The sequence below is a fragment of the Acomys minous genome, assembly GCF_964271855.1.
Source record: "Acomys minous genome assembly, chromosome: 15".
Lineage (NCBI taxonomy): Eukaryota > Metazoa > Chordata > Mammalia > Rodentia > Muridae > Acomys > Acomys minous.
Window position 1 is genome coordinate 86,639,545 of NC_140497.1, and position 25,420 is coordinate 86,664,964.

Genomic DNA, 25,420 nt, shown 5'->3' on the forward strand with positions numbered 1-25,420 from the left:
TTCATCAAACATCTCCCTGTTTCCATTCTGAACCATTACAACGATAAATAGACTAGTTTCTACCCTAGCCAGCTCACTACTGATGAGAAAGAGACACATAAACACATACCTACTCTCAGCGTGACTGGTGTAAAATAGGCACTTATATTTAAAATAAAAAATAGTGAGTGGGTCAAGGGCAGCATTCCGAAATAGTGGGCACACATGTGAGCTGGGTGGTCTTAAAGGTTGTATGAACTTACAAAGTTTCATGAGTTTGAGAGGGATGGGCAAGTTGAAGAGTGGCATCCAGCTCTGGAAGCTGACCGACCCACACAGGACCGGCATGGCCAGGTGTTGGCTGATGGCGTATGGCCTAGGCGACTTGCCAAGCTTTTATCTAACTTTAACTGGTGTAGAGGCTGATCAGCCTTCCGGCTCTGATGTCTACGCAAGAAATGACGTCAAGCCCGTGTGACGTCATCCGCGCAAAGGCGCAGGCAGCCGAGACCTCTAGAGAAATAGGGGCGCTAGAGGGCTCTCGGGACCTGGAGGTGGCCAACTTCGGGCTCTGCTGCTGGTCTCTGGTACTAAGATCCCATGCTCCCGAGCAGCCTCGGCCTTCCGCCTTCGCCACGCCCTCGGCGAGCCCCGGGAGCATCCCGCCGCGGGCGCGCGCACGCACGCGGCTGCGCACGCGCGTCCTCCCCCGCCTCGGAACCCGGAAGTGCGAGCGGAGCCACGTGGGTGGAGCTGGAGCGCAGGTCGCATGGGGGAGTCTATCCCTCTAGCCGCCCCGGTGCCGGTGGAACAGGCGGTGCTGGAGACGTTCTTCTCTCACCTGGGTATCTTCTCTTACGACAAGGCCAAGGACAATGTGGAGAAGGAACGGGAGGCCAACAAGAGCGCGGGGGGCAGCTGGCTGTCGCTGCTGGCGGCCTTGGCGCACCTGGCCGCGGCCGAGAAGGTCTATCACAGCCTCACCTACTTGGGGCAGAAACTAGGTACCTCTGACCCGCCCCCGCCCCTTGAGGAGGAAGGAAAGGGGGTGCGCTTCCCGGTCGGCTGTGGCTTGGGTGTCCTGTCACTGCCAGCGGCGGGCTCCACTCTGCCCAGGTCTCCTCCCACCGGTCCCCCTCCTTCCCTCCGTTGTCGCAAGCCCCGCCCACTGGCCTGCGACGCAGCTGCCTTGGTGGACTGAGCGGATGCTCTTTGCTGGGCATGCTCCAAACCCCGTGGGTTTACGGTTTTGCACCGTGCATGGATAGGTTTCATAAATGACAAGTTAACTTAAGTTCCGTGCCCACGTTCTGACTAGTGACACTGCGGTCAGAGGCGCAAAACCAGGCAATGGGACCTAGTTGTGTTAATAAATTGTCTGGCCTCTTATACAGATGGACTCCTAGCCCCTCTTCACAGTCCGTCAGTGCACATTTAGTGAATGAAGGAATAAGTGGCTCCTGGCCAGGAAAGGCGAGAATTAAGCCAAAACTTAATAGGAGAAGAGTTAAGGGAGGGGATTGTAAACACTGCTAGCCCTCATGTGTGTGTATGTATGTGTATATATATATATAAAAACCCTGAAGATAAGATGCAGGAACTCTTTTGGTTTTTTTGAGACAGGGTTTCACTGTGTAGCCTTGACTGTCCTGAACTCGCTTTTGTAGACCAGGCTGGCCTGGAACTCACAGCGATCAGCCTCCCAAGTGCTGGGATTTAAAGGCGTGTGCCACCACCGCCGGGCCAAGATGCAGGAACTCTTTAAGCTGATTTTCGCTACACAAAACAGTCGGTGTCAGTTGATGAGAAAGTGTTATATAAAAGCCAAGCTATGCGTTTAAGGTATTGTGATAATAATGGCAGTGATAGCTGACCGCAGAGAATTGGGGTCATTTTAATACTTAGGCTTCTTCGTGAGCCTTTGGTTACTAGAAGTTCAAGGTGCTTTCATGAGTGAAGGACACACGCCTCTGGTTTAAAAGGGTACTAATAGCGAGTTAATTCCCTTTTGTTGCCAGACATCCTGAGGGACGTTTGGTAACCACTCAAGGGAAAAGGGCGCTCTGAGGTGATAATAACTTCTGTAGCTGTTTAAGTAACTGTTGCTTAGTATGATGATTCATTGGCAAAAAGAGGCCAGAGACCCTGTGTATATTTTTATTTTTTCTCTCTCTACGGTGTCACCTCACACAAATGTGCAATTGCTATTACAATGTTACAACCCCGTTTTCCCACAGCATAGCGAATTGTGTGTGCGTTTACGACGATAGATCTCAAACCTGAACCCCTGTCTGGAGCTATCAGAATGAGTGTATACCTATAATTTATTCAAAACATGTACATGTGGTATAATGTATAGGATGCATATTCACGTGTGAATATGATATATGTGAACTTGGCTATATTCTCCCTGTAATAATCGAGGTGGATTATATTCTGGCAGTTTGGGTTGTTGGTAGACTTTCTTGCCTCTGAAAGGTGATGATTGGCTCAAATGCCATGATTCTTAACATTTATTTTTGTTGTTGTTCAAGCTCAAATTTGATGAAAGTTGTAGAGTTACTCCCTCCCCCCAAATATATATGTAAATATTATTGTATATATAACCAGAGGGAGAGAATGAGAAAGAGAGCAATTGCAGTTTCCTGAAGTCCATTTGTGGATTCCAGTAAAAAATAAAAATAAATAAATAAAGCCGCATGAAATTGTATGTACCAGGATTTTGTGTAAAAAGAACTGGCTGCTTCATCTATGAACAGGATAAAGTCCTCTGCTATCTCCGGCTTGGCTTCCATAAAGTGGCCTTTACTGTGTAAAGTGCTGAGCTCTGCGGGAACCTCAGCTGCCCTGTGGGTGAGCCTCAGGGGCCTGACGTGAAACTGACTTACTACACCATGGCGCCCCGTGCCTGGGGCCTCTAGGCTGATCTCCCTCCTGAGCAAAAGTTCTGAAAATGACACCTGTAAGTCCTTTGTAATGTACATGCTCAGGTGATAGTATAGGGGCATTCCAGAATGTTTTTGTTTTTTCAAGACAGGGCTTCTCTATGTAGCCTTGTCTGTACCGGAACTCACGCTATATAGACCAGGCTGGCCTCAAACTCACAGAGATTGACCTGCCTCTGTCTCCTGAGTGCTGAGATTAAAGACATGTGTACCACCTCCTGGCTCTAGTTCCAGAATTTGAAATTTAACATTTTTGTATTTGTAAAGTGTTCCAACATGGTATTTGTATGGTTGTAATTGGACTTTATGATTATCAGATAATGGAAAAAAATATTATTTAAACCAGTACCACATGGTTTTCTTTGTAAAGTGAAATGAAATAACTATACAGACTTTTTTTAAAGTTTGAAACATGCTTTGGGAATAGTGGTGCACACCTTTAATCCGTCTACTCAGGAATCTGAGGAAGGTGTGAGTTCTAGGCCAGCTTGGGCTACATAGCAAGTTTAATCCAGCTGAAGTTGCATTGTAAGACCCTGTCTCAAAAGACAGAACAGAAAGGAAACATGGTCCAAAAAGACCTTAAAATTTTGAAGGGATAATTGAAAAATAAAAACTGTGTGCATTTAGGCTATCCACCTTGGTGTTTTGGGATACATTATGAGTTGGCCACTGTGAGTAAGATAATTTGATGTATCCTACCACCTCATTCTTTCCGCGATGAGAACACTTAAGATCTAGTGGCTTAGCACATTTCAAACTGGTCTAAACTGGTGTAATGGTACAATGTGCTTGCATTATATTATAATATTATATTATATTATATTATTATGTTATCTAGGACTCCTGAGGCAGGAGCTAGAAGACCAGGAATGGTGGTGGGCATGGTGGATACGGTAGCAGAAGGTTTAAACACACACACACACACACACACACACACACACACACACAAAATAACAGCAGAAAAAGGCTCCAGTTCTTAGCAGGAGAGAGAGCAGGGAGTTGTCAGGAAAACTGCAGGATACTTGGAGACAGTCGTCCCAAACGCATTAGAGGAATTGGAAAGATCTGCCACAGAAGGAACCATAGTCAGAAAAGTCACTGCAGCTTCAACAGGAAGCCCTTCTTGTTCAGGACGTCATAGCCACAGTTTGCAGCAAGCGCAGCGTAGGGTAGTGACAGTTATTGGGCATTCCTTAGGTCTTTTACCTGTAGTAGCTTTGTCTTGTCCTTGTCCTTTTCTTTACGCCAGGCACATTGCCTTGTAAATTGTGGTAGTGGTACCAGGAATGAAAAATTAAGGAATTTTTAACTTTTCCAAATAAATAAATAAGGGAATGAATGAATGATTGTCAGGTTGGGAACAAAGTGAGACCTTGTCAAAAGAAAAAAAAAGCCTTCTGACTTCTGTTGAAAACCTAGCAGCTGGTCCTGATTAAAAATGCAAGCTCGGGCCTCTAACCAAAGGACAGACCTGGCAGGAGGCTTCTGCCGCTGTCCTGGCTCTAGTCTTGAAAAGCTGGGCGTGACTCTTATCTTGGTGCCTTTCCTTTCCTTTGAGGCAGAAAAACACTAGTTTCGGAAAAGAACAGTGATTGAAATGTGCTGAGTGGACAGCAGTGGGGGGGTTTGAGACTGTCGGACTTATCTGCCCTTTGATAAATTGCAGGAGCATTTCCTCACACCCTGATTGATAAACTTTGCCATACTGGGAGGAGGGGTGACTTGAGAATTTTGTTTTTGTTTTTGTTTTTTGTTTGTTTGTTTTGGTATGCTTGTTTTTGTTTTTCGAGACAGGGTTTCTTTGTGTAACATCCCTTATAACTTGTTCTGTAGACTAGGCTGGTCTCAAATGCCTCTTCCTTGCCAATGCTGGCATTAAAGGAGTATTTCACAATGCAGAGTGAAAAATGGATGTTTAGAAAGTTATTACAAAGAAGTTGTAGAGTAAAATGCTCAAGATGCTTAGCACACTCTTTATGCTTGAAACTTCATATGAGATAAAAAAAAATTGAAGCCGGGCGTGGTGGCGCACGCCTTTAATCCCAGCACTCGGGAGGCAGAGGCAGGCGGATCACTGTGAGTTCGAGGCCAGCCTGGTCTACAAAGTGAGTCCAGGACAGCCAAGGCTACACAGAGAAACCCTGTCTCGAAAAACCAAAAAAAAAAAAAAAAAAAAAAAAAAAAAAAATTGAAACCTTGAAAAAATAATGATCATTGGTAACTTGAAATTTCTGGGGAAAATCTAAACCATCATAATTTGTAAATTGAAAATACTGCAAGAGGAAGTAATTTAAGTGTTTCTGATTGCTTCCCAGCGTGAAGGAAGAGCAGTCCTCATTGGTTATTAGAAGGAAGACGGTCCTCATTGGCTATTAGAAGAAAGAGCGGTCCTCATTGGCTATTAGAAGGAAGACCGGTCCTCATTGGCTATTAGAAGAAAGAGCGGTCCTCATTGGGTGGAAGGAAGGCCGGTCCTCATTGCGTATTAGAAGGTAGAGCAGTCTAGAGAGAGGATGGTTTTGCCGAAAACCTTGAGAAAAGAGACAGGTTTCCAGGTTTAAAAATAAGGCATTGGTGGTCTCTCTTCTGTGTGAGTCTCATTTTAGTTCTGCCTACTGATGATTGGTGTTAGTTGATAAGCTTTTGAGAGCACCGTTTGAATTCATGTTGTGTTTCTGTTGCCCTCTCATCTGATGAGGGTAGGCGTTATTTTCAATGCAAAGTTCAAGTTTTCGCTATGGCCACCCCTTTTTAACAATGGAAGTGAGTCAACAGTGGAGGTCACCTCTCTGTTAAATAGTGACTTAGCATAGAAACATCCAAGCTCAATTATACATTGATGGGACTTGAAAACTATCTCTTCAGTGGAGAAAGAGGGACCAGCAAGACTGAGTGCGTCTTTTTTCTAGGCCTTTTCCAAGTGCTGCTTCATCTGTGTCTCCATCACACCTGCTATTATGTTGACACTAACAGCCCCTAAAGCTCAGAACAGCTAGGTCGTTTGAATATCACAGTGTTTAAACCTGGCAGTGAGGACTTGAAATTATCTTCAGACTGGTAAGGCTTTTGGCTACTTCACGATTCTTTCTGTTGCTGTGTTTTTTTTTTTTTTTGAGACAATCTCACATTGCACAGGCTGACCTGGAACTCAACTACGTGGCTGAGACTTCTTGAATCTCAGGTCTTCCCGCCTCTGTCTCTTGAGCGCTGGGGCTATAGGTGTGTGCCATCATACCCAGCTCTCTCAGTGCGACATTTTTATTATCTTCCTAATTTAGGAGATTTTTGCCCAAGACCTGGGTACAAAGGACTATTTATTCTGTACCAATCACTGCAAAATCAGAATATAGACACAGAGGACAGACCAGTGTGAGATGTTACCACTATAAGAGCACCCATACCCACATATGTGAGAGAAAATACTTGTATAGAATTCATCATCTCAGCAGGGCCTTCCGATGTGGTGCAGCACTCCTGCAGCCCCATTCCTCAGAGGCTGAAGGGGAGAATGGCTTGCACCAGTCTGTTCAGCTCCAGCTTAGACAACACTGAGAAGGTTTCCCGGGAAGCCAGACTTTCAATGTAAAACCTGGAGCATCTGTGTACCGTTAGTCAGAGTAACAGCGAGGGATGTGAGGTTCCTCTCTTGAGCCAAAAACTAGTTAAGTGATATTCTGAAACAGACTGTTGAGAGGATGTTCTTCAAATACCTTAATAGTTAACGTTCGATCCTAATGTTTATAATAGTAATGAATTCATTTCACTGACGCATGCAGAGCTTGACAGATCATCTCTGAGACTTCTGTGCATTTGTAGCAATCTTGTTGTAAGCACCCCCTGTTCATCCTGCGAAAGTCTTGCATCTGGCTCTTTGATGGGCGATCCAAAGCTTAAGAAAATGTCTGTGAAGCCAGCCCTGTGATTAGAAATACAGCTAGTCATGTACAAATTTGCGAGTAAGTAAATGACATCTCTACGGTGTGGTCCTTCCTCGCTGTCGCCAAGGATGTAGTTGCCCTGGTTCCTGCAGATTGCCTTTGCGTTGGAGTGGCAGTTACTCATAATTGGTTCTTGGTCTTGATAATTCACAGTGTGCTGCTTATTATGCGGCCTGCATTGTCAGCCTTGCCAAGAGCCCTGCAGTTCCCCCCTCTGAGATCCCAGTGTGTGTTCTTTCATAAAAGGATGCATTCTCATTTCCTGGCATGGGCTAAATGATAAGATCCAAGGAAAATACATCTCTGAAGAAGAAACAAAGTGCTCTGGGCTACTAGACCTAATGGAAAGGTTTTATAATCCATGTGTTCTCTCTCTCTCTCTTTCTCCTTCCTTCCCCCCCCCCTTTAAATCCAGTCTTATATTAGGGTAATTGTCTCTTTCTTTTTTTAAATTTATTTACCTTTATTTTATGTGCATTGGTGTTTTGCTTGCATGCATGTTTATATGAGAGTGTCAGATCTTGGAGTTACAGACAGTTGTGAGCTGCCATGTGGGTGCTGGGATTTGAACCTGGGTCCTCTGGAAGAGTGGTTAAGAGTGCCCTTAACCAGCGAGCCATATCTCCAGCCCCGGTAATTTTCTTATCTAGGGTAGTTACGTTCTAAAGTAATTTGGAATGTGTTGTAAGGGGAAAATGGTATGCAAGTAAGACAATCTCAGGTCCATCGCGGGACATTGATGAATTTGTAGCAAGTGCTCACTTAACTCGTTCCTCAGTGAAGTGCTGATCCCAACCCTCAAGTCAGAGACCATGGTCGACACAAGCTCAGGGAGCTGCACAGGTTCTAGTTCTTTCCACGTGGGTGCTGGGGGGTGCCTGGTGCTTCCGGTTCCTCTCCCTTACCGGTCACGTGCTTATGCCATTTGCTTCCCAGGGGGCCAGTCATTCTTCAGCAGGAAGGACTCCATCCGCACCATCTACACGTCCCTGCATAACGAACTGAAGAAAGTGGTGACTGGCCGCGGCGCCCCAGGCGGGGCGGCTCCTCACGTGGAGGAGCTTCTCCCCCACCTGTCGGAGCAGCTCTGTTTTTTTGTCCAGGCGCGGATGGAGATCGCAGACTTCTACGAGAAGATGTACGCCCTCAGCACGCAGAAGTTCATCAACACCGAAGAGCTGGTCAGCGTTTTGGATACCATCCTCAAGAAATACAGCTCCAGGTGAGTGCGCAGGAGGAGGTGACAGCCGATCAGCCACACACAGGCTCTAGCTTTGCCGCCCGCTCAGGAAGGTCTCCCCAGGGTCCCCATACTCCGTTTTGTATGTGGTCATTAAACAGCAGGCGTCCATTGGGCACTTTGGGATTTAGTTAACTGTGCTGGATGGGAGCTGGGGAGATGGCTTGGTGGGTGAGAGGCCCGCTCTGCAGGCATGAAGCCCTGAGTGTGGACCCCCAGCTGCCATGTAGAAATCTGAGAGCCGCTTCATGCACCTGCAGTGCCGCTTAAGAGTGTTGTGGGAGCCGGGCGTGGTGGCGCACGCCTTTAATCCCAGCACTCGGGAGGCAGAGGCAGGCGGATCGCTGTGAGTTCGAGGCCAGCCTGGTCTACAAAGTGAGTCCAGGACAGCCAAGGCTAACACAGAGAGACCCTGTCTCGAAAAAACAAAAAACAAACAAACAAAAAAAAAGAGTGTTGTGGGGAGCTGGGCGCCATGGCACTCTTTTCCGAGAGCCTGGGAGTTACCTCCTTTGCCCTTGTGCAGTTGCTACTGTGTGTTGGGAATTCTGTTGAGTGTGCTGTTCAGGAGGACAAGCTTAGGTTCTTTGGGATACCTGAGAGATTACTAAGAGGCCGGTTTCCCTGAAAAAGTGTTGCTCAACTGGGGAGCTGTGGTTATTTGAAGAAACTGGCTCCTCACAAAGAGGCAACGCTGTTTGTGATGTGCTGCATGCTGCCTGACCCTGGAGACAATGCCCAAAGACTTGTCGGAGTTAAGAGTACCTTAACTAAAGTAAAAGGCCTAGTTTTATTTTGGCTTCCTGGAAGCCTAGCACAGTAGGTCTTACTTGAACTATAAAGGTGTCCTTTGAAGTATAGCGCATATTCGGATGTTTTGCCCACATGTATGTATACCATATACATGCCTGATGCCTGCAGACGCCAGGAGACGGCATCGGATCCTGTGGAACTGGTGTTGCAGGCAGCTGTGAGTTACCTGTGGGTGCTGGGTATCGAACCTGGATATTTTGGCAGAGAAACCAGTGCTCTTAACCTCTGAGCCATCTCTCTAGGCAGAGGATGGAGAGAGAGCTCAGCAGTTACTAGTGTGCACTCCTCTTACAGAGGGCCTGAGCTTGGGTCTCAGCACCCAGTGTTGTGTTCTCATCTCTATCTCAGGCTAATTATAGAGTGGGCAGTTCACAAACACCTAGGACTTAGTCATCGTTTTTCTCGTTCTGAAGAGACAGCGTGACCATGGCAACTCTTACAAAGGAAAATATTTAGTTAGGGCTGGCTTACTGTCCAGAGGTTAGGACCGTTGTCGTCACGGTGGGACGCATGTGTCACGCAGGCAGACATGGTGCTGGAGAGGGGAAGCTGAGCGGTCTACAGCTGCATTGCAGGCAGCAGGAAGAGAGGGAGACGCCAGGCCTGGCACGAGCTCTGAAAGCGCAAAGCCCAACCCTAGTGACGTACTTCCTCTAACGAGGCCACATATCAAACGATGCGGCTCCCTATGAGCCCCTGGGGGCCGTTTTCACTTAAACCAGCATAGCCTGCAGCTGCGGCTGTGAGGGGCCCGCTGCCTCTGGCCTCCATGTGCTCTACGTACTCATGTACTCCCCACGTCCTTACAGCTAAAAGTAAATCATGGAAAGAAAAGAAAAATTGCAAGCGGAGTATGATAAACAGTTGGTGCATGTTTGCATATATACTGGAAATCTGACGTGGTGATGGTTTCGTAAGTTCTTGAGTATACTAAAACATTGAATCGTTTGTTTGAAGGATGAGGCTTGTAATATATTTATGGACATGAATTAAATACCAATAAGGCTGTTAAAAATAAAAAAGCAAGGACTGGAGAGATGGCTCAGAACCCACGTGTTGGCTCATGACCATCTGTACCTCCAGTTGCAGGGGACCTGATGCCCTCTTTGGCCTATTTGGGCTCCCGAGTACACACGGTGCACACAAACTCACTCAAGCACACACGCACACAAATAAATAAGTACATTGTGCAGCGAACACACATCCTTCATCCACCCTCACAAGCTCACACCCGCCATGCTGCCTTTCCCTGTCCCTGTAGATATCTGTCTCTATTTGGAAGTGCGCTACTGTATCCTTCGCTCACCTTCCCAAGTCTCAGCTTCTCAGCTCCCAAGCTCCACACACGGTCACAGCAGTGTTCACGTCAGGACTTTTCACACCGATTTCTCTCCCATCACGTAACACGTTCCCACTGCAGACTTCTCAGGTTGCCTCACAGATGCCTTCCACACCTGGTTACGTCATAGAGTAGGTCTGCTAGTTTCTTTTGAGGGATTTGTACACTGATGCGATTTTGCCTCACACGATGCCCTCAAAGATCATGCATACTAAAGCATGTGACAGCATTCCTTCCTGTGTAAGGCTGAAGAAGAATCCTCCGTATATATGCAACCCCTCTTCACATGTATTCATTAGACATCTGGCTGCTGCCCGGCAGGCTTTGTGTCCCTCATATTAGATGTATGACTTTCTACTTTGTGTATGTTTAAATATCACCGCCTAGAAGGCTCTGAAGGGCAGACCTCAGGCCACTGTAGCCTCCATTGATCAGTACCCCACGTTCTGTAGTTTCTGTTACCCACAGTCATCTATTATCTGACATTTAACAAGGTCAAGAAATTAACAAGTTTTAAATTGCATGCTTGCGCCGGGGGCTCAGTCAGTCAAGTGCTTGCAGAGGACCTGGGTTCCACCTCCAAAACCCACGTTAAAAAAGCATCTGAGCACAGTGGCATGTGCACTTGTAGACCGATGCTGAAGAGATGGGGACAGGCAGAGCTCTGTGGCTTGTGCCCTACTTGGCTAGCTCCAGGCTGGTGAGAGACTCTCTTTCTTAATCTCTAACAAGGGGGAGTCTGCATTCCTGAGGGGTGACCCAAGCTTGTGCTCTGACCTCTACATTCAATGCACATGTGGATATTTGCACACAGACACATACACACATATGCACACATACAAAACAATGTGCAAACAGTGAGATGAAATAACACGGCACCAGCCGGTGGGCGTGGTCCTTGACCAGTAGTGTATAAGCTGGTCAACACGCAGATCCAAGAGACAACCTTCTCTTAACTTACACTGTGATAGATTGTTAATAATTGTTCTATTATTAGCTGTTAATCTCTTACTGTGTCTACTTTATGAGGTAAGTTTTATCTTTGCTATGAATAGGAAAAACCCACGTATGTAAGGTACACTATTGTCCCCTTGGGAGCTTGGAACACAAGCCCTATGGACCAGGGAGACGAGAATATCCTTAGTGGGTTGGTAGCTAAGAACTAGCAAACTAGTGGCTTTAAATGAGAAGAGGTTGCAGACTTCTCTGATTGTACTAAAACAGACATAACAAAATTTCCCTTTTGTTTGTTTGTTTGTTTTGAGACAGGGTTTCTCTGTGCAGTCCTGGCTGTCCTGGACTTACTTTGTAGACCAGGCTGGCCTTGAACTCACAGAGACCCGCCTGCTTCTGCCTCCCTCAGTGCCTCTGCCTCCCTGAGAAAGTCCCCATTTTTAAATGTTTATTTCTGTAGATTGATATTTTTCCTTCTGCCTTCTCTCAAAAATTTGATCACCCCATGACTTGAGAGTTTCGGAAGGAACTACAGTATGGGTCTGTGGAGGACAGAGAGAGCACCTCTGAAGTTCCGTGTTCAACAGCACGTCACACAAACGTCCGGTCTCATCTTCCACCATTCTAGGTCCCGCTTTCCTGCTTGCTTGTCCTCCCTCCTCCTTTCTCTCCCCTCCTCCACACTTGCTCTCTTCAGAGCCGATGTTCTCCACAAAGGTTCGTAGTTCCCCGTCTCAGACACGTCCAGGTTTACTGCCTTGGCTTAGGGATGGTTGTAGGTCACAGCCACCAAACACATCTGAACACAGGTTGAGCTGTGAGTAGCCGTGAGGTGCACAGGAGAGGGATTTGGGGGGGATGCCTCACGAGGCTAATGTCCATGCTGGGCGGACTGACAGTGTGAATGCTCAGCTTTTCATGAGGTTGGAAATAGCTGTAGCATACACATGCATCCTTAATAGGTGTCGAGCATTTCGCTTCTGTAGTGTTATGAAGCACTTGTTCAAACTTTCTGAAGGTTTGCTCTGAGGATCTGTGCCCTGAAGCAGAGCGTTGGCTGTAAGTGGTGGTTTCCAGTGGCAAGTGGTAGGAAAATCAGACTTGGTTCCTGACTTGTCTTTATTTTTATTATTTTTACTTTTTAAATGATTTTTCGATGCTGCAAAAGTGATGAACATTCAGTAGAAACTATGCTTAGAACTTTGGACTTTGATCATTTTCCGGGTTTAGCAAAGTACAGTACAGTCCTCTTAGCGACACTGGGCAACCTCAGCTGTCAGGCGGCCTAGCAGTCATGGGGTGTGACAGCAGACACTAGTGCACTGCAGGATGAGCTATGATGGTGGTAGGCTAGACCACACTGTAGTGCACTGCAGGATGAGCTATGATGGTGGTAGGCTAGACCACACTGTAGTGCACTGCAGGATGAGCTGTGATGGTGGTAGGCTAGACCACACTGTAGTGCACTGCAGGATGAGCTATGATGGTGGTAGGCTAGACCACACTGTAGTGCACTGCAGGATGAGCTATGATGGTGGTAGGCTAGACCACACTGTAGTGCACTGCAGGTGAGCTATGATGGTGGTAGGCTAGACCACACTGTAGTGCACTGCAGGTGAGCTATGATGGTGGTAGGCTAGACCACACTGTAGTGCACTGCAGGATGAGCTATGATGGTGGTAGGCTAGACCACACTGTAGTGCACTGCAGGTGAGCTATGATGGTGGTAGGCTAGACCACACTGTAGTGCACTGCAGGTGAGCTATGATGGTGGTAGGCTAGACCACACTGTAGTACACTGCAGGACGAGCTGTGATGGTGGTAGGCTAAGGATATCAACCATATTTGACTTGTTTTTTGGGTTTTTTTTTTGTTGTTGTTGTTTTTGTTTTTTGAAACAGGGTTTCTATGTGTAGCCTTGACTATTCTGGACTCGCTTTGTAGACCAGGCTGGCCTCGAACTCACAGTGATATTTTGTAATATATATAATCACATATATATGCCTCTGCCTCCCTAGTGCTGGGATTAAAGGCGTGCGCCACCACCGCCTGGCTTGACTTGTGATATTTTAAAGTTAGGATGGGCTGATGAAGTCACAGTCTAGGAGCATCTGCTTAGAGTCTTCTGCCAGTGTCGTCCTGTTAGCTCAGCTGTCAGCTTATCATGCCCAGAGTCATCCGAGGGGGCCTGAATTGGAGAGTGTCTAGATCTGTTTGGGTGTGGGCATGTCTGTGGGATATTGCATGACTGATGGGTGATACGGGAGGCCAGCCTACTGTGTGCATGCCTAAGTAAGTGGGCCTTGGCTATATAAGAGCTGGCTGAGGAGCTTCAGAGATGGCTCAGTAGTTAAGAGCATTTATTGCTCTTTCAGAGGACCCGGGTTTAGTTCCCAGCTCCACACAACTCTCTGTAATTCCGCGTCAAGAGATCTGACACTGTCTGTGACCTCCACAGAGCATGCAAGTGGTGCACACACATAAACAAAGAAAAAACACATATGTAAAATAAATAAATAAAAATTTAAAACCCAGTAAACAAACAAAAATAAGAATGGTTAGTGCTGGCTGCCTGGCCTAGATTGGGAGCAAACAGAGCTTGCTGAGACAGACTGAAGAGGAAAGCTGAAGGGAAGAGAGAAGCATTGGTGAAGAGGGGCCACGCTTTTACTTGCCTCACCATCTTTAACTTGCCCATTCTCCTCTGCTGAGAAGTTAAGGTACTTCTACCTCCTGTTGCCCCTCCTGTTACATTACTGTGAAGTGGGTCACTGTTTACGGATGGCAGTCAACAGCCTACATTCATAAGTTCATTTGCTGAATAGAAATGTGATTATATATATTACAAAATATCAAGATACTTTGTGCATAGTAAGGGATAAAATTTATATGTGTGTGCAGTATAAAGTGTCACTGTATCACATGGTCAAAAGTTTCAAAACACTTTGTATAAGGCAAGTGGAAATAAAATTGCACTACTGTCCTGCAATAGTATATTTTACTGTCCTGACTTTGAAATAGTATATTTTATTTATCTATTTTTAATTATATGTATAAGGTATGTGGCAGGGGGTAGGGTGTGTGCATGTGAGCGAGGTGCCGATGGAGGACAGGAGAGAGCAGCAGATGTGCTGGAGCTGGAGTTACTGGGGGTTGCGAGTCTACTGAAGTGGATGCTGGGAACTGAACTCGGGCTGTCTGTGAGAGCCCTTGGTGCTCTTAACCTCACAGCCATCTCTCAAGTGCCTGAAATAGTGTATTGTCATCATTTCACAACAGCTCAAAACGGGGTTGGGGGGGAACCTCAAAAAGAGAATGTGTCTCAATCTTAAATACCTTCTTAGGGATTTGAGGTAAGTGTTTTTTGTTTGGCTTGTTTTGTTTTTCAAGACAGGGTTTCTCTGTGTAGCCTTGCCTGTCCTAGACTCACTTTGTAGACCAGGCTGGCCTCAAACTCACAGAGATCTGCCTGCCTCTGCCTCCGTGTGCCACCACCACGCCCAGCTTGAGGATTTTTTTCTAAGTGTTACATCTTCTTTTGTGGCCACTTTTATTTATTTATTTATTTATTTATTTATTTATTTATTTTGTATTGGGTTTTTTGTTTGTTTGCTTGGTTTGATTACAAAACAATGGGTTTCATGATGGGGTCTTAGGTCAGTCACTTTTCTTTGTTTAACTTGCTACCCTCCCACTGCCCTCTCCTGGCCTGTGCCCCTTCTTTCTAGTTTGCTTCTTTTCTTACTTAACCCTCCTTTCTGCTTTTCATCGAATGTATTCCATCGTGCCCTGTTGTCCACCTCTCTTTGGCCACCATTTTGTTTTTAACCATGGTTAACTCTGAAGGGAATTTGGGAGTAGAATTGGTAACGGTGTCTGGTAATTCCATTATTAAATGCCTGTTGTGTGTTGAGCTTCAGGTTTATGGTGTTTACATTCATCTGTAAAATGGGTCTATGAACAGCAAATTAGTGTACTCCAGGATAACAGATATCTCAGTATCGCGTTTTTAGTAGCGCCCCTGTAGAGACGAGCCCTTGTTGTAGTAATAGTGTTAGTCACACAGTTCTCAGAGTAAATAAACAAACAATTACAGTCACAGTGATTTCTCCTTATTAGGAAAGAAGTTAGCTACTTTCATTAAAAGGAAACCCCACAAATACAAGCTGTTTCTCTAGGAGAAGATGAAATGCTCCAGATATACCAGGGCTCTAAAAAAGCAACCAACCTAGGCTCCGCCCCTTTCTGCACCATCACACCGGTGGAGTGGTGGAGTGGCGCATGCGTTTTGAGGGGCTTATGCTGATGCTGTTTTGTTATCTTTGAAGGTCTCTTGGCGGGAAGTGACATTTCCCCTGATTTCTGTCCTTTCCTCCCTCTCCAGGTTTCACCACCCCATCCTCAGCCCCCTGGAAAGCAGTTTCCAGCTGGAAGTGGGCGTGCTGAGTCATCTCCTGAAGGCGCAGGCCCAGATCTCCGAGTGGCAGTTCCTCCCTTCTCTGGTCACCCTGCACAGCGCTCACACGAAGCTTCAGAGCTGGGGCCAGACCTTTGAGAAGCAGCGAGAGACCAAGAAGCACCTGTTCGGAGGGCAGTCTCAGAAGGCCGTTCAGCCCCCACACCTTTTCCTTTGGCTGATGAAACTCAAAAACATGCTCTTGGCCAAGTTTAGCTTTTACTTCCACGAGGCGCTGAGCCGACAGACGACCGCTTCAGAAATGAAAGCGCTGACCGCAAAGGCGAACCCGGACCTCTTTGGGAAGATCTCCAGTTTCATCCGGAAATACGACGCTGCCAACGTGTCCTTAATTTTTGACAATCGAGGCTCAGAGAGCTTTCAGGGTCATGGCTACCACCACCCACATTCCTACCGGGAGGCCCCTAAGGGAGTGGACCAGTACCCAGCAGTGGTGTCTCTGCCCAGTGACAGGCCGGTCATGCACTGGCCCAATGTTATCATGATTATGACAGACCGAACATCCGACCTGAATAGCTTGGAGAAAGTGGTCCATTTCTATGATGACAAAGTCCAGAGTACGTACTTCCTGACCCGTCCTGAACCCCACTTCACCATCGTTGTCATTTTTGAGTCAAAGAAATCGGAGAGAGACTCCCATTTTATTTCCTTCCTCAATGAGCTCTCGCTTGCCCTTAAGAACCCCAAAGTGTTTGCAAGTCTGAAACCCGGATCCAAAGGCTAGCCGGAGCTTGCTTACCCGAGGATCTCCAAGACTGCTGGATCCACTGTCCTTAGTTGCTCTGGGGGCAGCGGTAAGACAAGCTCATGCTTGTTTCAGAGCTGAACTAAAGCCAGGTCCTCCCTAATCATGTTGCACACTTCATAAGCAGTTAAGACCAAGGCTGGAGGCCCCAAAGAGTGTCTAGGAAGCGCCAGGGCTCCTGTGTATCACCATGGTACCCAAAGTATGTCAGCGTTTCCTGGTTCCCCGGACCTCGTGTAGATGGACTATTTATTGGCTTACCAGATGTTCTGTTGTTCTGACCGTTGTGCTCCGTGCGTTTCTTACCGTCCCCTCTCTCTGTCACTGCAGAGCAGCCTCGAGAAGAGATAGCAGATGGGGTTGTTTTCAGCCTCCTAACACTCATATTAACTAGTTTTATAAGTTAACCTAACCAGCTCTCTACTGTACCCTGGTGATGAGTTTCTTCTCTCAGGTGGGGAAGTGGGAGATGGTCGGTTGGTATCGCTTCTTGTGGCAACTTAACCAGCACAGGTTCTCTTCAGGTGGCCTTCATCCATCTGCGTTGGTTTTTACCTTTAAAAGGTTTGGTGGCATTCTGTTTAAAGTCAACCCAAGCCCTGGTGCAGAGCTCCCCCCCTCTAGCGTGTCACTGTTTGCTATCAGCTTTCTGCTGCACCGTGTTTGCCTCTGGCTCCAAGTCCGGTTATCCTCAGGGTTAGAAATCACGAAGCCGTGTTTTAGTTTCTCACACAGCACAGCTTGCTTTTTATAAAACCAAACGGCAGACTTCCCACTTTGTGCTTCCTCGTCCAGTCATCAGGCCTGCCCCGCCACGCTGCTGGACGTGGGCTCTGCACCAAGTGGCTCAGCACAGGCTGCTCTGTCCCTTCCCTTCTATGAGTGTCCCTTAGAGCTTGTGCAAAGTCCTGGTCATATCAGTGTGTTCCTTGTGACTGTAGGGAGCCACCGTCTTTCGGGGGTCCACATCAGCAGAGCCATGGAGCCCCTCCAAAGCCTCCTGGTCCAGTGTGGTCCACCTGCAGAATAATCCTCCCCCCTTCACACAGTCTTAAGGCTGTTCTCTTTGAACAGAAGGTAGTGATTTACTCCACATTTTCTCCAGGTCCCATAGAATACGAACAAATTTTATAATATGGCCTTACTGTAAACAATTGAAAACATTTGGAATTAAGAGCCAAACCATTTTCTTTCCTTTTGTGTTTTGCTCAGAAACTGAAAAATAATCCTTGGTACGTGTTTTTTTTTTTACCCCTTAATAAAACCACCATTAGCCTTAATGACATGACTCCCCAGGTACCTAAAAGAATATAGAATTGCAGTGGACCATGGAGGAATGTATATAAAACATACATACATACATACATACATATATACATGTAAAACATATATTACTTTAAATGGTCAAATATATATAGTTGAATTGTATATTTATTTTTAAACATATTTTTGAGTAAGCCAAGAGGTATTTACAAAGAACAGAAAGCAGATGTGAATATTAAGACAACATAAGTTAAGTCCCTGCTCACTGTCATACAGTACTAGATTCAGCAAAGATAAGTGCTGAATCATTGATCATCTCTTAAGCCCCTCAATAAAGTTTTTAACTATATATGTACCTTTTCCTGATCAAGGACATTTTATTGTGTACATGTGCATGTCTGTGGAGTTCTTCTAGGAGTCTCCTGAAACTGGAAGGCTGGGTTGTAGGGCTCATGTGTGGCCCCCATAACATATTGTTACACTTAGACTCAGGTGCAGGGGCTGGACACCTAGGCCAGAGCCCAGCTGGTGGGCATCCTCCTTTGAGTGCAGGAGATGCCAAGGTAAGCACCTCAATCCTTGGACACCACCAGCTTCTTAGGTTTGCCAAGGGCTTGGGCCTCACTGCCCCATCCTCTGCTTTTTCTAGCCTCTTTTCCCCCTTCTTCGCCAAGTTCGTCAGCTACTGGGGAGGCAGCCTTTCGACTTGCTTGACAGGTAGACACCTCTAGCTACACATCCTCCTCTTCCTCCCTAGGTAGGTCTCAAGTCTTGTAACATTCCTGGCCCCTGAGGAACACAGGTCCTGAGCCAGCCTGCAGCTAGGAAGTCACTGGAGACAAAGCTGCATGAATGTCATGGTGATGATAGGATGGAGGCCTCCAGGGAGGCAGTGGTGACATAAAACATACACACGAATATAGGCTGCCCATATTTTGGTTCACGTTTTTCTTTTAAAGTGGTTTTTATGGTATTTGCCCTCTGGCAGCAGGACTGAGGGGATCTGCCTGATTTGCTGACTAGAGAGGAAATGCACTCATTTCCTGTGCACTGCCTACCTTGACATTTGTTTCTAAACCACGGCCTGATGAATTCTGGGTAACAGGAAGTGTGGCTAACTCAGAGGTCCACCATTTTAAGGTGGATAGTGGATAAATCCCTAACAGCTTTGTCCTCGGTGAGGTCCAGCCTGGGGTCTGACAGTGTCATTTTGAGGAGTGTGTTAATATAAAGCCAGATAGCTAACTGGCCTTCTGTACAATGGAAAATTGTCCTTTTTGAGAAAGAAAATGTGGCTTCCCTGCCCTCCCTTAGGTAACCTTTAAACCTAGCAACTGGGTGGGTCCCTTACTTTGGCATGTGAGCCTCTAAGTGCAACAACTTTGTAAAGTGGGGGGCCAAGAAAATGTGGGCTGCATTTTTCAGCAGCTAGTGGGGCTGTGAGAAGGCCGTGTGTGTGAAAACGTGTTGGAAATGGACGTGGTACCTGTACGAATAAAAAGTGAACCACCCTCCCCTGACTTAAATATGAATTCTCACGTTCTCTTCATGCTCATTAAGTCTGAGCAAACAGTAGGCAGGTAAATGCCTGATGATACCCGCTGTTCATATCTTCATGGCTCTTCGTTCCTAGGTTTTGTTTTGTTTTGTTTTTAATGGTTGGTTGATAGTGTCATTTCAAATCTAGGCCCCTGGTCTTTTATTGGGCTGCTCTGTCAGTAACACAGAGGTGTGCTCAAACTGCCATCTGGGACTCTGTGTCTTCTTTATTACGTAGGTAGTATGACAGACATTACAAGGTGGTATTATTTTAATAAATTTCCTGTGTTTAATATTATCCAGAAATAAATATAAATATAAATAAATACACACACACACACACACACACACACACACACACACACACACACACGCCATCTTCAATGATTGGTTACCTTGAAATGTAGTCAGTTTGATTTCAGGCTGTTTTACCTTCCACCCCCACCCCCTCCCCTTTCAGCACGCTGGAGATTAGACTCAAGGCCTCATGGGTGCTGGGGAAATGCTGCATCTCCTGCTGGTGCTGGAGACTGAGCCTGCCTTCTCAGGTAGAAGGTAGAAGGTAGAAGGGCTGGGTTCCCAGACTGTAACCGGGCCTGGAACAGCTTTAAAGATAGATCTTAGCCAGTTTTACACCTGTGAGTTCTTTAAAGAAATAGATTATTACAGTTATAAGGATTTTTTTTCCCCCAGTTTTAAGATTTTTACTTTTTGGAATTATAATTAAAGACATTCTTCCTCCAACTCCTCTCCTGTTCCTTCTTTGCCCTTTCAGATTCATGACCTCTTCAGTTCTTACAGGCACACACTCTAAATATATAAATACAGCCTGCTCACAGTTAATGGTACTTGTATGTCTATGATTTCAGGGCTAAGCCCTGATAACCAACTGGGCTCTTCCCCGAGGAAGATTTATTTCTCCCCCTCTCAGCGTTCCTTAGGATTTTCTTCGGTCTTAGGTTTAAGATTTGAAACAAGGGGGCTGGAGAGGTGGCTGAGAGGTTAAGAGCACCGGCTGCTCTTCTAAAGGTCCCGAGTTCAATTCCCAGCAACCACATGGTGGCTCACAACCATCTGTAATGTGATCTGGTGCCCTCTTCTGGCCTGCAGGCACACATGTAAGCAATTCTATATAAATAATAAATCTTTTTTAAAAATTAAAGGAAAAGACTTGCAACAAAACAGTGCTATTTTCCCTCTTGACATGAGATAGTTTACGTAAATATTATATTATGGCTTTGCCCTCTTGCTTCTGGCTAGCTTTCTATCCTTCACTGTTGCCTTCACTGATGCCGTTTCCGCCATCTGCCCCCTCCCCCCAACTTCTAGTGACTTCCACTAATCTACTTTTAAAAAATTTTATTATAATTTATTCAGATTACATCCTTAATGTTATCCCTTCATTTGTATCTTTCTGTTCCCCTCTTCCACCCTCTTCCCCTCCCCTAGACCTCTGACAGAAGGGGACCTCCTCCCCCACCATATGACCACAGCCTATCAGGTCTCATCCAGATAGCCTGCTTCCCCTTCCTCTGTGTGCCCTCTGGGCCTCCCCATCAAGGGGAAGTAATCAAATCAAGGGAGCCAGAGTTCATGTCTGTGAAGAGAACGCAATCTTGCCTTAGTCTGGGCCCAAGGTGAAAACAGTCTTGGGATGCTTGACCCCACTGAGACTTTGTCTCTATAAACTGATAAACATCTTAGCATAGACTCAGAGGAGGAAGGATCAGCCCAAGACAAAAGACAGGGGTTGATGATTCTGGCCGGGGATTGTATTGCAAAAAACGACCATGGACCATGTATGGGGGGGGGGGGGCGGCACTAGAGGAGATCAGAGGTTCCTGCCCATGGTGCCCGGAGTTTCAGGATTTGTGGCAGGGCAAGACTCCTGAGAACTACGCCAGGGGAATTGCCCCAGGGAACTGATACCCAGAAGCTTTCATTCTTGTTCTCCTTAATCTCCTTTCCCTCCTATTTAGGGTAGTCGGGTTGTGAGGGAGGTACATGCCTTTAATAAATTCCTAATAAAGTAGAATTGTTAAGGAATCGGAGCCAACACATGTGAGAGGAAGTCCCCACTCTCCCCACAACTGTGGGAAATAAGCTGCCCATTGGCTAGATCTGAACAGGGGGTCTAGGTTTGCTGCATGCATTGTCCTTGGTAGGGGCAACAGTTTGTGCCGGCTCCCCTGGGTCCAGATCCAGCAACTTTGATGGTCTCCTTGTGGGGCTCCTGAACCCTCTGGGTCCTTCCATCCCCCACGTTCTTCCACACCCCTCTCATCACTCCACCTGGAGTCCAGCTTCGAGTACCAGCAGCTGTCCTGATTCCCCACTGGGTGCAGTCTCTCAGAGGACATCTATGTTGGGCTAATGTCCACTTACAATTGTGTATACACCTATGTGTATCTTTCTGCGTCTGGGCTACCTCACTCACGAAGATCGTTTCTAGTCCCATCCATTTGCCTGCAGATTTCAAGATTTCCTTCTTTTTAATAGCTGAGCAGTATTCTATTGTATAAATGTACCACAGTTTCTTTATCTATTCTTCAGTAGAGGGACTTCTAGGTTGTTTCCAGATTCTGGATATTAATAAGGCTGTTATGAACATAGTTGAGCATATGTCATTGTATGGTAGAGCAATATAGAAAAACAAAAAACCTAGACTAGCTAAAACAATCCTGTATAATAAAAGATCTTCTGGAGGAATCTCCATCCTCGGTCTCAAGCTGTACTATAGAGCAACAGTGATAAAAAACAGCATGGCACTGGCATAGAAATAGGCTGGTTAATCAATAGAATTGAATTGAAGACCCAGAAATAAACCACACACCTATGGACACTTGATTTTTGACAAAGAAGCCAAAACTATACAATGGAAAAAAAGATAGCATCTTCAGCAAATGGTGCTGGTCTAACTGGACGTCTACATGTAGAAAAATGCAAACAGACCCATATTTATCACCATGCACATAACTAAAGCCCAAGTGGGTTAAAGACAGCAATATAAAACCAGACACACTAAATCTACTAGAAAAGAAAGTGGGGAAGAGCCTTGAGCTCATAGGCACAGGAGACAACTTCCTGAACAGAACACCAACGGCTTAGACTCTAAAATCAACAATTAATAAATGGGACCTCATCTAACTGAAAAGCTTCTGTAAGGCAAAGGACATTGTCAACAGAACAAAATGACAGCCAACAGACTGGGAAAAGATCTTCACCAACCCTACATCTGATGAGGGGCTAATATCCAAAATATATAAAGAACTCAAGAAATTAAACACCACCAAACCAAATAATACAATTATAAAGGGGGTATAGAGCTCAACAGAGAATTCTCAACAGAGTTTTGAATGGCTGAGAAACACTTAAAGAAATGTTCAACATCCTTAGTCTCTAGGGAAATACAAATTGAAATGACTCTGAGATTCCATCTTACACCAGTCAGAATGGCTAAGATCAAAAATGCTGGTGAGGATGTTGAGAAAGGGGAACACTCCTCCATTGCTGGTGGGAGTGCAAACTTGTACAACCACTTTGGAAAAAATCAATCCGGCTCTGTCTCAGAAAGCCTGGAACAGTGCTACCTCAAGACCCAGCTATACTACTAGGCTACTTTTGTTCTATTCTTTGCCCTGATGTTTCAGGGAGCCAGATCATGCCCCAGGGATTTAACCCAGTTTGAAGAAAGCCACGTCTGACAGTAACCATTTTTACTTTTAGTTGGTCATTTTCAGTAAGGCAGGAAACCATGGAGGGAGAAAGGTTAATGTTGACTCTAACGGGGTGAGGTTAATGACATCTTGCACCGTGAAGACACACCTGTTAGTGAGCTACAGCCAAGCAGGACTCTTTGTATCTAGCAGATAATTTGGCAGGAAAAAAAAAAACCTAATTTAAACAATAGCCTTTCAAGCTGTGATGGCTAATCTTGGCTGTCGACACACCTGAGAAGAAGACCCTCAACCGAAGAGGACTCGCCTTCAAGCTGAGTGGCTGTGTGCATATCTGTGGGGTATTTTCTTGATTGTTAATTGATGGAGCAGGGCCCAGCCCACTGTGGGCGGTACCATCCCTAGGCAGGTGGGCCTGTGCTGTAGCTGAACAAGATCCTGAAAACGAGCCAGTAAGCAACGTTCCTGCTGGGCTCACGCTTCACTGCCTCCTCCCTGGCTTCTCTCAGAGATGGTCTGGAACCTGTGAGTTAAGGTAACCCTTTCTTTCCCAAGTTGCTTCTGGTCGCGGTGTTTAGCACAGCAATAGAGAGCAGACTTGAACACGAGTGTATTTTTTTTTTTTTTGCAATATAGTTTTAAAAATTAAAAATCACATGGGATAACCATTGAGATGTAACAAGAATAAATTAATAAAGGAGAAAAAAAGTTTTAAAAAGTCATAAAAAAAATTAAAAATCATGCTTAGCCTATTTTTTTCTAGTTAGGGTATACAAGCATTAAATTAGCTGCTATTTTTTTTTTTTTTCTGTAAGTAGATGTTTAAGAAATTGGGTGGTTTTTCTTTTTTTTTTTTTTTCTTCTCCCTTCCTAAATGAGAAATTAAAAGCTGTACGAGGTGACCGACCCGCTTCAGCAGCCCTGTAGCAGAGTAATTTAGCAGTTCTGCTTCCACTTTTCTACTGGGTTCTTGTTGCCAATGTAATTATCTTGTGACCCTTTGCCTGATTTACTCTAAGTAAATTCTCCAGAGGAAATGAGTCAGGAGAAATGGGCTTTTCTGTTTGGGGAGACGTCTCTTGGTGTTGTGTAAATCTGTGAGGCCTCGTTAATGGACCCACGGTAGCTGCCTGCCTAGTTTTCCAGTCCGCTCTAGACGACGAGGCCTGTTCATGGGCTGCTTGGAAGTGAAAACCGTATGATGTCAATGCTGGAGAACAGAGGGAGGCAAATGGCTGCCCTTTCTGGAAGTCCCTCTACCTGACATGAGCCGTGGGTGAGACTCTGAACGCTGGCTCAGAGGGTCTGAAGGGCTTCCCGGCATGCAACAGTGACTGCGGAGGAATACAATGGGACTTGACAGTAACTTCAGACTTGGGCTAACTTTGTCCTTGGGGCCAATCCTACCTTCGCTGCTCTGGAAATTGCAGAGTGGGTCGGTTTTTGTCTTTGTTTTCGAGATAGGGTTTCTCTCAGTGTAGCCTTGACTGTTCTAGACTCACTTTGTAGACCGGGCTGGCCTCGAACTCACAGCGATCTGTCTGCCTCTGCCTCCCGAGGGCTGGAATTAAAGGCGTGCGCCGCACCGCGCCTGGCTTGCAGAGTGGATCTGGAATGCAGTTATGTATGATCTGAGGCTGCAGCGATGCAGCTGGTGTACCTAAGTCAGCGAGGGACACTCCAATCCCTCTGGCTCAGTGGCCCTAGGCTACGCCAGTGTTAGGGCTGTCCCCAGAGGAGAAGCAGATATAGAGGGTGTGGACCACTCTTTTCCGGTCTTTACTCGCGCATTCACTCTTGCGGGGACTATTGAAGATAAGCACGCGAAGGTTTGGGGATGTAAGGAGACCGTGCTCCAAGCACTCTGGCAGCCAGACGCTGTGAGAGCCTGTACTCGGTGCAGCAACAAATAGCTCCCTAACGTGTTGCACTTGGGCAGTCCCGTCACATTTGCCACAACTGTTACTCTGTTGGCAGAGAAACTTGTCTCTAGACCTTCCTAATGCTGCGACCTTTTAATACAGTCCCTCGAGCTGTGCTGACCCCTGACCATAAAACTATTTTTCTTGCTACTTTGTAACTGTAGGGTTGCTACTGTTATAAATTGCAATGTATTATTTGTTTTTTGTTTTGTTTTTTTCTGATGGTCTTAGGCAATCCCTGTGAAAGGGTCGTTCTGTTCCCAGGCTGAGAAATGATCATCTGGACAGTTGATTCAGCGTTTATCGGAACCACCAGTGGGGCAGATAGCACATGAGTGTAATTTAGTAGGTTGTGGGAGGGCCCTAGAATTTGCATTTCTAGCAAGTTTTCAGTTACTCCTGATGTTGCAGGGTCAAGGATTGTACTCCCACTGATCATTACTTCATGCCGTTGTTGCCTACAAAAAAATTAAATAAAGAGTCAGGACACATCCGTAAAGTGCTGTAGTTTGCTAACAGCACTCTTGGGATTTTAGTGTTTTATTTTTGTTTTGAAGATACTAGGTTTTTCCCTCTTCATCCCTCT

At 46.0% G+C, this 25,420-nt stretch overlaps 1 protein-coding gene and 1 long non-coding RNA gene across 4 annotated transcripts in view; both read left to right on the top strand.

Annotated features, from left to right (window-relative positions):
• The first annotated feature begins 564 nt into the window (after positions 1-564).
• KICS2 (KICSTOR subunit 2) lies at positions 565-19,207 on the top strand. 3 transcript variants are annotated; one of them, XM_084758105.1, is made up of 3 exons: positions 565-979; positions 7,802-8,087; positions 15,596-19,207. In XM_084758105.1, exons 1-3 carry the CDS (start codon positions 580-582, stop codon positions 16,410-16,412), a joined length of 1,503 nt encoding a protein of 500 aa, XP_084614231.1. In that variant the 5' UTR covers positions 565-579; the 3' UTR covers positions 16,413-19,207. The 3 variants fall into 3 exon arrangements, with proteins under 3 accessions (XP_084614231.1, XP_084614229.1, XP_084614230.1); XM_084758103.1 differs by having other exon boundaries at positions 704-983; XM_084758104.1 differs by having other exon boundaries at positions 845-983; positions 7,969-8,087.
• Positions 19,208-21,133: 1,926 nt separating this feature from the next.
• The window catches only part of LOC311585136, a 47,087-nt gene continuing 42,800 nt past the window's right edge, over positions 21,134-25,420 (top strand). Inside the window, exon 1 of the long non-coding RNA XR_014775111.1 lies at positions 21,134-23,447. This is a non-coding gene — a long non-coding RNA (uncharacterized lncRNA). The remainder of the gene's footprint in view (positions 23,448-25,420) is intronic.